This window comes from Mycetomoellerius zeteki, unplaced genomic scaffold (genome assembly GCF_001594055.1).
Source record: "Mycetomoellerius zeteki isolate Tzet28-1 unplaced genomic scaffold, Tzet1.0 scaffold517, whole genome shotgun sequence".
In the NCBI taxonomy this organism is placed as follows: domain Eukaryota; kingdom Metazoa; phylum Arthropoda; class Insecta; order Hymenoptera; family Formicidae; genus Mycetomoellerius; species Mycetomoellerius zeteki.
In genome coordinates, this window is record NW_017257520.1 from 248,604 (window position 1) to 260,804 (window position 12,201).

A 12,201-nucleotide genomic window follows, 5' to 3' on the forward strand; every position below is an offset into this window, starting at 1 on the left:
TCGCAAAAAGGATCGTGCGTTGTGGTAGATGCCCTACATTTCTCCGTTTTTAATTTTTGACCATGTATTTATCTATTCTATAAATATTTATTAAAATTGACTATATTTTTTTTTCAGTGCAGGATAGCTAAAATCCGTCGAATACAAGTTATACATATAAATACATAAATACATATAATATCATTGATAGTATTCCTTTGGTTCATCATTGTAGGATTTTAGTCATTTTTAACCATCCAGCCTTGTGACTGATGAGATCGTCTCTTTAATGGAGGAATGATTACCGTACAGTGATTACCGGATCAACGCCACTTATTGTAACAACTCATTTGTTTAACTATCAACTACATGGACTGTTAAGAGCCTCTATTTGCTGAAGAAGGCTAAAATACTAGCCGAATCATGTACATTAATTTACTCAATTTTATTATGTAAGATAAAACTTTTTAAAACTAATTACGCACCGTTCACTGTGCCAATTTCTGTTTGTCATTATTCATATGTTTTGCATAAAGTAAAAATGACATTAAAATTAATATATGGTAACGCTGTCCTTTTCTACAATTATAACCGTGTCAATTCGTTCGGGCATACTTTCTATACGTTTTAAGTAATTTATCTTGATTGCTTCACTCCTGATACACATTAATCAAACCTACGATTAATTGATATTTGTTGGTGATATAATACACATTCCTTGAAAATTTTCCTTTTCATCAATTCACAGAGATTCTCGATGGGGTTGACTAAACGGTATATATCTGAGAGATACTGTTACTTATATAATAGTAGATTAAATAGATTTAAAATTTGTAAACATCAATATGTTTCATAAAAAAAATAATAACATAGTATCAGTATATTTTTTATTTAAAAATTAATTGCAACTTTAATGTAAAATCGTTAATTTATGCCGGTTCTAATAATTTGACTACCAAATATAAATATTTTATGATATTTATAATTGATATTGTAAATAACAGAGTCTGCTGTAGTCTGTTGCGTCGACATTAGGTTCTGTTGACAGAATACGAGTTTAATGTGGACGCAGCTGATGCCAATCTGCCGCGTTCTTCCGCTTCAATCTGCTACTTAATGTCCCAGTAAGCAAACTGCTCGCCAACAATGTGCCAATAAATTGGTAATGTATTTATTCCGATATTGTAACAAATCCAGTATCATTTATTTGCACGTTAAGATCATGTTTTGTTCAGCAGAACTTGCAGATATACATATTCTAATGGCAGATTATTACCGGCAAAAATCGATTAAAATCTGTTATTTTGTAAACAGAATGTTCAATGTATAATTTAAACGATTATGAAAGATGCATTTCCCTTGGTTACCGTAGTCCATTCGCTATTCTGTTAATAGATTTTGTTACATTTCTATTGGTGTTTCGCCGGCAAAATATATGATGGCAGATCTTGTGTAAGGTCTATTCTTAACAGATTTAAGCTGTTTCTCAACAGCTAAGATTCAATATTCCTGAAATATTTATAAAATATTTATAAAGTCTTAAAATAACATTTCAAGAATATTCTTGTATATTTCGAAATATACAGAACGTAGAAACAATATTCAAGTGATCGAAAATATTCCATTCATATCGTTATATGTTTTCATAGGATATTCCACATATATTTTTTGAAAATTACAATTCTCTTAAGAATACTAGATCCTCCTTAAATTAATTTTTAAACAGAACTAAACGAAATTGTACTCTCAATAAACATTTTATTTACTTTCACTTTGGAGCCAAATTTTGGAATCTTCACGAATAAAATGCTGTGCCTTTTATTTTATTCTAAATGATTTTTGTTATGAGAAATACTTCACTGTCCATCTGTCAACGGAGATGCGTATTATTCGCGGGTGATTGATTTCAATTGTATAATTATATTGACATACAAGAAATGTTCATATATAATATTCTGAATGTTTCATTAACATTTGAACATTCTATGAAAATTATTTTACTGTTCCGGAACATTTGAAATATAAATCGAACATTTTATGAATATTTAACGTTATCTGGGTTAACTTTGTCAAGGCTGTCACACACATTTTTCATAACAATAAGATGTACTTAAGAATTAGCCAATCATAGTCAAGAATTATCAACAATATTTTCAGTTCTTGTTAACTAATTCTTACGATACGTCTTACTGAGGTTCTACAATGGCTGCATTCAGCAGAACGGTTTTGCAACAGCTTTGTGATTGTCTGCAGAGATAGAACCATTCATCTAAATTTAAAAAAATAATTCAATCGGTGCGAAAAAAACTTCCAACAGTTGCAAAGTAAACGTTCTACTGAATGCAGTTATTGAGTCGGTAGTCGAAAGTTCCTAAGCGGTCCTAAGTCTTAATCGATGAAGTTGGCCAATAGCCAACTTGTACGACTAAGGTTAAAGCCTGTTCTACAATAGGATTCTACAATAGGCAAGTCGTAAATCATAAAAAACTGGCTAATCACAGTTGAATGTGACAAAAATAATCGATATGATTGATTAATTTCTTACAGCTCTTGCAACTCTATTATTTTTTAGAACCTATTATTTATAGAACAAGCTTTCGACTGGTTAAGACTTCCGATTATCGACTACCCATTCATCGAACCTCCCCCCCCCATTACGATTACGATTACAAAAAGTATGTGTGGTGGTCCTCAGGGCTTTTGCGTACTGGGGTGCATATAAATTCGCATGATAGTGTTACAACGGAGAGAATGTCAGAAATCGATAAGATCGCTCTGGATAACCGTGGTTGGTATTAACTCTGATATTAGCGGGAAGGAATCCGTTTCTGATTCATCGAATCGTTTTTAGTTGTTGCGCGCGTTCTTACATCAGCTCTCGCGTTATAGCGAGAACTTCTATTCTTGCCATGCGACGAATAAAAGGAGGCATATGAGAGATCCCTCCTTTTCCATTTTAAAGGCACGCTTATATACTCGAATAAAAGTTTTGTGATGTTCAAAGAAACTTTGACATTTTCTTTTCGGTTAGAAGTTTTATGTTTTCTTATATACTTTTGTTCGTATCTATTATTTATACTAGCTGATCGACTAACTCGCGACTAACTTCAGAACGCTCTAGAATAACGTTGGCACTTTGAACGCCAAGGACGTTTCTTCTTTCTGCTTCCCTTTAATCCGTGAACCCACGTCTAGCGTCCAATGTTGGAAGAGACGCAGGGCAGGAAACTCCGCGATAATCCGTGTGCTTAAATGGAAGCTGCCACATCTGGCGGACAGACAATTTCATTGTAAATGTCTCGTACTTCTCCTTCGTCCAAGTTCAGTTCATAAAATGGTTCGTTAGGCTCTCTCATTCTGCAACATCGAGACTCGCACGAATGCTTGAAAACCCCTTTGTGGATCGACTCGCTGTTTTGCAACTTTCGAACAGTCATTCGAACAGTTCCAAGCATAAATTATGAATAGAAGTAATCTCTTGACTGAAGAGAATAATGCATTAAACCAGGAAAATATTCACTAGTTCATTTTCTTTTTAAATAAACGATCACTTGGAGTGTTTTTTATACTCCAATTAAAATCGTTATTTAATATCTTAAGATGTTAATATAACTTCGTGATTGGTTTATGACTATACTTAAGATGCTCTTAAATATAAGAACCGACTTTGAATACGGCCTAAAAGTCACTGTATTAATTATGTATTGTATTATATACAGGGTGTCCCATAACTCACCTGACAACGCTCGTGGGCAAGTAGAGTGGACTAAACTGACTCGAAAAGTCCTTTACTATTTTGTAATTTTCGCAATAGTTAACAAGATATTAATTACTAAAAATTGCTGAATATTGGTCTTCAATAATTTTTTTCTCAAATACTATCAATCTTACAAAAAAACTGCAAGAGACAAAAATTGTTTATTTTCTTCTCATAGAACTCAAAGAATTCTTTCAGAATTTTTTATCAACTTTTTAAGTACTGCATTTTCTTATTTTTACTATCATGAAAATCTGGTATTAAAAAATTCTGAAAAAATTCTGAAAAAATTCTCAGAATTTTATGCGAAAATTACAAAATAGTAGAGGACTTTTCGACTCAGTTTAGTCCGCTCTACCTGCCCATGAGCGTTGTCAGGTGAGTTATGGGACACCCTGTATTGGTCAACAATTTTTCTCGATCTTATATTATAACACAGTCCAACAAGAAAATCGTAATTTCGTAATTTTGAATTCAGATTCAGCAGCGACTCCAAAAACCCTCGAGTATCTACTTTGATCAAAATCGAGTCACTTTTCATATTTCAGTCCGCCATTTTGAATGTCTCTATTTTAAGTTTTTCAGATTCGGTATCAGCGACCTTGAGAAAGCCTAAGATACTTTTTTGATACAAATCTATCTAGTAGTTTCAATCCGTTAATTTGGATCCGTCATTTTGTATTTCAGAAAACGTTCATAACTCGATGAAAAAAATCGTACAGTAAAAAATGGAAATTCCTTTTAAAGATGAAGATTAGCTCTTAATTAGAATGACGTTAATTAAAAAATAAAATTTCGTTTAACCACAAAAAATGGTAAATATGGCAAAAAAACTTTGTTTTTGGCTCATGCTCATATTACTCGATTTATTTAAAAAATCTGACGTGATTGGCTTTCTTTTGCTGGTGGATTTGGATTCAGCGATCTTAAATTTATTAAGAAATACTAGCCCTGTTCGCCGCAGGAAAAAAAGGTCAAATTTTATCGGATCTATTGAAAACAATCACGTCACATGCATGATGAAATCATGTAATTAAAACATGTAAATCACGTAACGGATTGTTCCAAATCACAGTACATGATTTTTTAAAAGTATGTAATTTGTAAAGTCACATAATGATATGTTTTTTCTTCTATTTCTATCATTCAATTCTTTAAAATTCGATAACTATAAAATCACATGATGAGTGAAATTCTTTTTTTCATGTGATTTTTCAAATTATTATACATCATTTAAAAAAATCACGTACCGACTTGAACAATCCGTTACGTGATTTACATGTTTTAATTACATGATTTCATTATGTAACGTTGTGACATGATTTTTTTCAGTAGGATGTAATCGAAACTGTGTCTAAATTGAACATACATGAACAAATGCGAACGAACGCGAATGTGTTTCATCTTTCGGCGAGACGTATATAAGAAAGAATAACTCTGATTGTGTGTGTGTGTGTGTGTTGTCCATTCTTTATATCTTTTACAGATCATCTCGGTAACAGTGATTACCATGGTAGCATGTATGTTATCGGACAGAACGTATTTAGTATCGATCGCCGAAGAAGGAAACAATTATGAAGCAGGCTTATACATTCTACTCTTCACCGGAATTCTTATGCTCATCGTCTCCATTCTGGGCTGGTGTAGTGCTTTGAAGCTTTTTCGATATTGTCTGGCCACTTTCATCAGCATCATGCTTGTTATCGTCGTCGCGCAAATTGCATTCGCAGGATGGCTTTACGCTCATAAAGATCGTTTGGACGAATTGGTGCGATCTTCCGTGATAAACACCGTTAAGGTAATTTCTCTTTCAATTATAAAAATGTCTATTGTACTCTAAATCCAACAATTTCACGAAATGATTCTTGAATGTTGTTATTACATGATAATTGTATGTTATGAAAATAAGTATGTCCTATTATTTTCGTAGGATGAATACGGTGAGATACAATGTCGCACGCAAATCATGGATACAATTCAATCCACTCTTGAATGCTGCGGAGCCAATGGACCTGAAGATTGGGCAGGCAGCAAGTATGGAAAGCAAGATCTTTCTCAATTACGCCTCAACTTTGGAGTTTCAAACGCCGAAATATTCAGAATACCAAAATCCTGCTGCAAAGATACGGATAGCACCGCCTGCATCCAAGGACGTCAGATGAAAGTTGCCGGAATCGTAAGCTCTGCGATCTACAGTGAGGTAATGCTTGTTTTTATATTACTATATTAATTAATTGTTCGCTATTTAATCTTATGCAAGCTTTGTGTTTATTGTATTACATATGTGTAGTATAAGTAAAAAAATTTGTTATAGGGCTGTATGGAAAAGTTGGTGACTACACTGAAGATGCAGACTTATCACTTTATGACTGCAGCGGTACTGGTTCTAGCTCTAGAAATCTTTAGTCTAATACTCGCTTTAATTTGCTGTTACAAAGGCGGATCATCAGATAGATACAAAGCTTAAACTGATTTCATCGCACGTATCATGTAAGAATCTTTCCTCTATCGAGTGTCCCACAATAACAGCGTAATACCAAAAATAATCAAACTTTTGTTTTTGTGCCAACATCAGTGGATACTTGGTAAATTGTATCTTATATTCGGCCATGTAAGACAAACGAAATGTTAATCTTATTTTTACATTTAATAAGTAACCAATTCTTATACTGTGTATTATTATTTTGTACAAATTGGTATGCGTTATTTTGGGACCAATTCAAGATCTGACTCGTATAATAACATCATTATATTTTATTATTACTATTTTGTAAATAACTTGGTATATCTCTTTTAACATATAGAGAGTTTGTGTATTTTATAAAATTGATTTTTACAATTTACATACGCACACAAATGACTCATACTTACAAGAGTGATATATTTAATTTTTTGATTGATCTGTCTTAAAGAGGTACAAAGATATGACAGGTATTAAACTAAAATGTATAATTGTATGAAATTTTTATCGACATGCATATATAAATTTCGAAGAAAAATTATATCTCTATCTATACAAATCGAAACTATTAAATCGAAAAGATAATCAGATGTTTCATAACTGTTTGCAATTTGAGCAGACATATGTGTAATTCGTACGGTGCAGATATTAAGATACATGTATGTATATATTATACACATATATATACTTATATATAATATATACATATATAATAAATATATAAATGTATATCATAAATATTGATATAATTATAAATATATATTATACATATATATTTATGTATATAAGCCTTCGAAAATTTGAGAGTGACAGCAGGACTGTAGGAAGAAGATCTGATTAGATAAATGCTTCCTAAAAATAATTTTAAATGCACTCTGAATTTTATTGATTTTTATTATTATAAATAGTATTTTACATTGGCGATTATTAAATTTGACTATTACCTCAGACTATCTTTGTGTTCCAAATTTCCTGCACTGAAAATTTATAGTTTACGTTACGTTCACTCTATAGTAATGAAAATCTATATTTTCATTACTGGCAATCAATTTTGGAATATGACCTATATTTATATTTTATACGACGATATATTAGAAAAGAATCTTGATTTTTTTATAAGTATAGAAGAATTTAGATGCGAATTTATATACGGGCACTCGATTTTTCTGATTACTGCCAAATGCTCTTCTATTTAAATATATATATATATATTTCGAGTTTAAAGACTTGTGTACATAAGCATTTAACATCTTTCACAAAGTACCTACGCAGCTAGGGTTTCTTCGGGCCAAAGTAGAAAACCAAACTAACGCATTGCGTTGATATACAGTGAAAATTATTATATTTTAAATTGCATAATGAAGTATTAGAAATATTATTTCTATGATAAAAAGTATATTTTGTGTTGCATCTGATATTTATAATTGTACGAGCGCGTTTATAATATCTCGCATTAAGTTGCTGATCTTTTTTTATTTTAAGTTTATTGTTAACAGATTAAAAGCCATTTTTCTTGACTAATCTTAATTAGGAGTGTAGCGTTTAACGATCTGAGTATAGGAATCTCGAGACATTGAACGATAAATATCACTTATCGTGTCTTATATGGACTAACGTTTTCTTAGCGTTAGTCTCACAAATCAAAATAGAAAAAGAACATGCACCTACTAATGATACAATCAATCTAGTACTTTAACTTTCTGCAGTGCGGTCGTCATAGTGTCTAGTCTGTAAACGATTAATGTTAACTTATCGATCTACTTGCTTTATCTCACGGATATATGATATATTTTATATATTATTTTTTATATACATATTAATAATTTTTTATAGATTCTATACTATAGCAATAATTGTTACCACCAATTTTACAAAAAAATTACTATTTATAGAGTTTACATACATAATGGTAATATGTTCGATTTTATATAAATTACATTAACGCGACAAATGATTACACCAAGGCCATTGCTTTTGCAAGTAACGTTTTATCATATTTTTATGACGCTGCTAAATCCAAATAAGTCTTCGATGTTTATATCTGATGTGCTATATGTAATGCTTGGTTTTATTGATATAGCGTATATATATATATATTGTTTGTATGCAATGATGTATAAAAATTAATATTTTTAAACATCTGTATATAATGCTCTATCCTTAATGTGCTTTATTAATTAAGATTTTTGTGGAAATTTCATTCCACATGGTCGAATAATGGTCAAGTTTTCATTGTAATCGAATGTTCATTGTAATCTTTTTGGAAATTCTTTTAAGCGTCTTAGCAATTACCACAAACGAAAATTCAAATGAATAAAACAAAATTTAGAAACTGAGTTCATGATCGACTAAATTCAATGTTAAATCATGGCACGACCCGAAAAAAGTTAATAGAGAATGATAAAAATCTTGTCGTTTTCAATATGGAATCTGGTTTGTGAATTCACTAATTCGAATCAAATCTTATATAGGAATCTTGTACAAATTTTATAGAACTCGATAAAATACAATTTAGGATTTATGTTCGATCAATCGTGATATTCGCGAGGTCGACAATAGAAAATGATATAAACTTATAAAAACCGATACAAATTGATAGAAATCCTATTGTTCTCAATCGTTCTCTATCAACTTTTTTTACCAGGGGATATTCGCCGTTTAAAAAAAATAAAATTAGTAATGAAGTCATCGATGTTATATAAAAGTTGCAATACAAGTATAATTATTGCATGTATATGTAAGAATACGAAACGTGTAACAGCGTGTAATAGCAATACGTATGTTGATTAAAAATCATACATATTTCTTTGATTCCGCATAATGGTACTTGTACACCCTCACATTTACAATTTTTGCACATGTACATTTTTACAATCTTTAGATGCTGTCTGACGTTTCGTAGAGAAGATAAAAATATTAGAGATAAATGTCTAGAAGTGTAAAATTGTATTGTACGAAGAAGAATTAGTGTCGATGCGTGTAGGAGTAAAGCATGCCTTTCTCACTTGCTATATGTCACTTGCTGATAATTATATGTACCTATAATTTACTTGTGTTTTGTGCATTGTGAAATTAAAGTAATTATTCCCTGAACAAACTTCCATTCTGGATCCAGTATATGCGGTTTTCCATGAATAAAAATATACTCGTTCACCTATAAATGAGTTTTTATCGTTATTACGTAATTAAAATTAGTCATGACTAATATCTTAGTCATATAATTTTGGCTTTATTTTCAGTTTTTATTATATCTTCTTTTTTTCTGTATGTTTTTCTTTGATATAAATACTAAAATTATATAATATCATATGTAGTCACAAGGAAAATCTTTCGAGGATATTTTTCTTGAACGGAACGTTCTTCAGAAGCAAAATACATAAATAAAATGGTAATTTTTTATTGCAATCTCTGATTGCAATTTCAGTAGAAGAAATTTCTCATAATACGTCATAATATTTTTTATATTTCAAATTTATGAAGTTTTCTGAAAAATACCTTAAACTTATTCCGATTTTTCTTAAATGAAGTTTTTTTCTTAAATTATAGAATGACAAATCTTGGGGATCTTTGAATATTTCGGAATTTACATATTCAAAAAATTTTAAAAAAGATGTAGCGGTTCTGAAAAATGTTCCATAACTCGTATAAAAAACTTGAGAAATTTTTTAAAAAGTTATAAAATTATACAAAAGTTTTGAAAAATTATACAAAAATTTTAAAAAATCATAAAAAAGAAAGAGACAGAGGAGACAAAGAGAGTGAAATATAAAAGAACGAAATAATAGCGCGTAATGGAACAATTCTAGAGTTAATTCCGACAATAAGCGAGAGAGACATAATTGAAGTCTTTATTAAACTCCGTTCGAGGTGTACTCTGCACAGTCGAAACGAAACGAGCGTCTCTAACTGCGGTTCCCCATTGCCAGCCGAATCGTGAGTTGTTAATGACGACGGTGCGAAGCGAAGCGGAGCAAACGGAGTAAGCGAAGTGGGCGACCACGGTGACTAAGGAAGGAGGAAGGAAGGATCGGAAGGAGGTGATATTAGAGAAAGAAGATGCTACGCGGCTAGCGAGCGGAGAGAACGAGACTGACCGCTCGAGGAGAATTGGAGGGGCAGGTCTCGCTCGGTAGGCACCTGGGGCCCGCAAAGGGGCCCAGGAGGGAAGCGGGACCACAGGTGCGGTCGGGATGAAGCACGGCCGTGCAATGTGGTGCGGTCCGTCGTGACGTGGAGAACAGGAGCCGCTCTTGCGCTTCCTGCCTCCCTTGAGGAGTCTCCTCTCGAGAGTCTATGGTCTCGCGCGTCTCGCTGCTTCCGAAAACTTGAGATCGTGAACGAAACGGTATATTACGAGGACCTTGAAAAAAAATTACGTACATATAAATATATATCGGTGCGACCTACCGAAACGAGGTGCGTCTGATCGAATCTTTTCCTCCTGCGGAACAAACGAGATATATAGCTCAACGGTGCATTCCTACGGAGCGCACTCGCGGGGGTCCCCCGAGTCTCTCCTCCTCTCTCTCACTTTTTCTCTCTGTTCTTTTCGTCACGCGGACGGAATGGTAAGTGGTATCTCTTTCAACAGGTAAAAATTTTCTATATGACGCTTGATTTTTTGACAAAAGTCGAGAAGTCTGACGTGGAGAATGTGTAACCGAATATCGAGGAGTATCGTTTTCGACTAAGGCACCATCAGCAAAACGGAATTTCTTTTGTGGTCCGATCTATTAATTAAATGACAAACACATTAATTAAAAAATAAGACGTCAATTAATATACATTATATTACGTGTACTGAAATTATTAAGCTCTGTTTGAAAATCACGACAGACTGAGTCAGTTGACTGAATAATTTGTTCGAGCCTTCCGTTTACTTAAGATTATCAAACGGAACTGTAATTTCGAAGCAATCGCTTTCTCTCAATGCTAACGCTAACTATAAGTATAAGCGTGCCACGGCCATCTCACGTCGCGTAATCAAACGTACGTTCTCATGCGTGTTCCAAGATATCCGAAAGAGTCTCGGAAAGCGGTTCTCTCCTTCGCTCGACATCATTTGTCGCGTGGGTGAGCCAGTTCAACGTTTTTCAAGTCGATACAACTCGGCTATTTTGAAGCTTCAAACTACCGACAGATACAACAACTACTTAGTTCCATTTAGATAACTTAAAAAATTATCTATATATATAGATAAAATTACACGTAAATTAATATGTCTTTGATAAGATGAAAATAATTTTATTTTAAATTTAGCTAACAAAAGATGAAATTAAAGTTGTTTCATCTAGATAATTTTAAGATAATATCGCTTTTAAGTAGTGAAACAATTTAGAATGTAAAAAATATATTCATATTTTTAAATACATTTATATTTTTATTTATAAAAGTCCAGGTAGCAAGGCAACGTTTTAATGACGTCTTATTGACGTTAAAGGCGTCATTAAAAACGTAAAGACGTCATTTGACGTCACTTTGCTACTTGGGAGTATACATATATAGATATATATACAATATGTGTGTGACAAATAAATCCAAATATAGTTTGTTTATATACATATATTCAAAGATATATATATACAGGGTGTTTCCAAATTAAATGGCAAAACTTCGGGAGCGTGTAGAGGAGTAAAAAACTAAGAAAAAAAGTCCTATAGACATATGCTCGTTTTTGCTCCGTTTCAGAGAAATCGAAAAAAAATGTTTACATTTCTTGCCATATCTAGCACCGACATATTTGATTACATTTTCCACTTTCTGTTATGAATTTGTCAGTCGCTCTTTGAAAGCCTTTAACAGTAGATGAATTTTGTCTTTTGCAATATGCCGCGTACGTATTCTAATAGTGAATATGCTGATATGGTTTTTGTATACGGTTTCTGCAACGGTAATGCTTTAAAGGCGGTGCGAGAATATGCACGACGATTTCCAAACAGAAGAGTGCCAAACCGAAGAGTGTTTATGTTGACATTTAATAGATTGCGAGAGACTGGAACATTTT

The 12,201-nt window shown here is 32.4% G+C and overlaps 2 protein-coding genes across 2 annotated transcripts in view; both read left to right on the plus strand.

Annotated features, from left to right (window-relative positions):
- The window catches only part of LOC108727666 (23 kDa integral membrane protein), an 11,875-nt gene extending 5,364 nt beyond the window's left edge, over positions 1 to 6,511 (plus strand). Inside the window, exons 2-4 of the mRNA XM_018455867.1 lie at positions 5,223 to 5,534; positions 5,667 to 5,936; positions 6,051 to 6,511. Of these exons, the coding sequence (XP_018311369.1) occupies positions 5,223 to 5,534; positions 5,667 to 5,936; positions 6,051 to 6,203 (735 nt within the window). The 3' untranslated portion in view covers positions 6,204 to 6,511. The remainder of the gene's footprint in view (positions 1 to 5,222; positions 5,535 to 5,666; positions 5,937 to 6,050) is intronic.
- A 3,835-nt stretch (positions 6,512 to 10,346) lies between these two features.
- The window catches only part of LOC108727655 (uncharacterized), a 15,498-nt gene continuing 13,643 nt past the window's right edge, over positions 10,347 to 12,201 (plus strand). The window contains exon 1 of the mRNA XM_018455843.1: positions 10,347 to 10,765. The gene's annotated coding sequence lies outside the window, so the exon portion shown is untranslated. The remainder of the gene's footprint in view (positions 10,766 to 12,201) is intronic.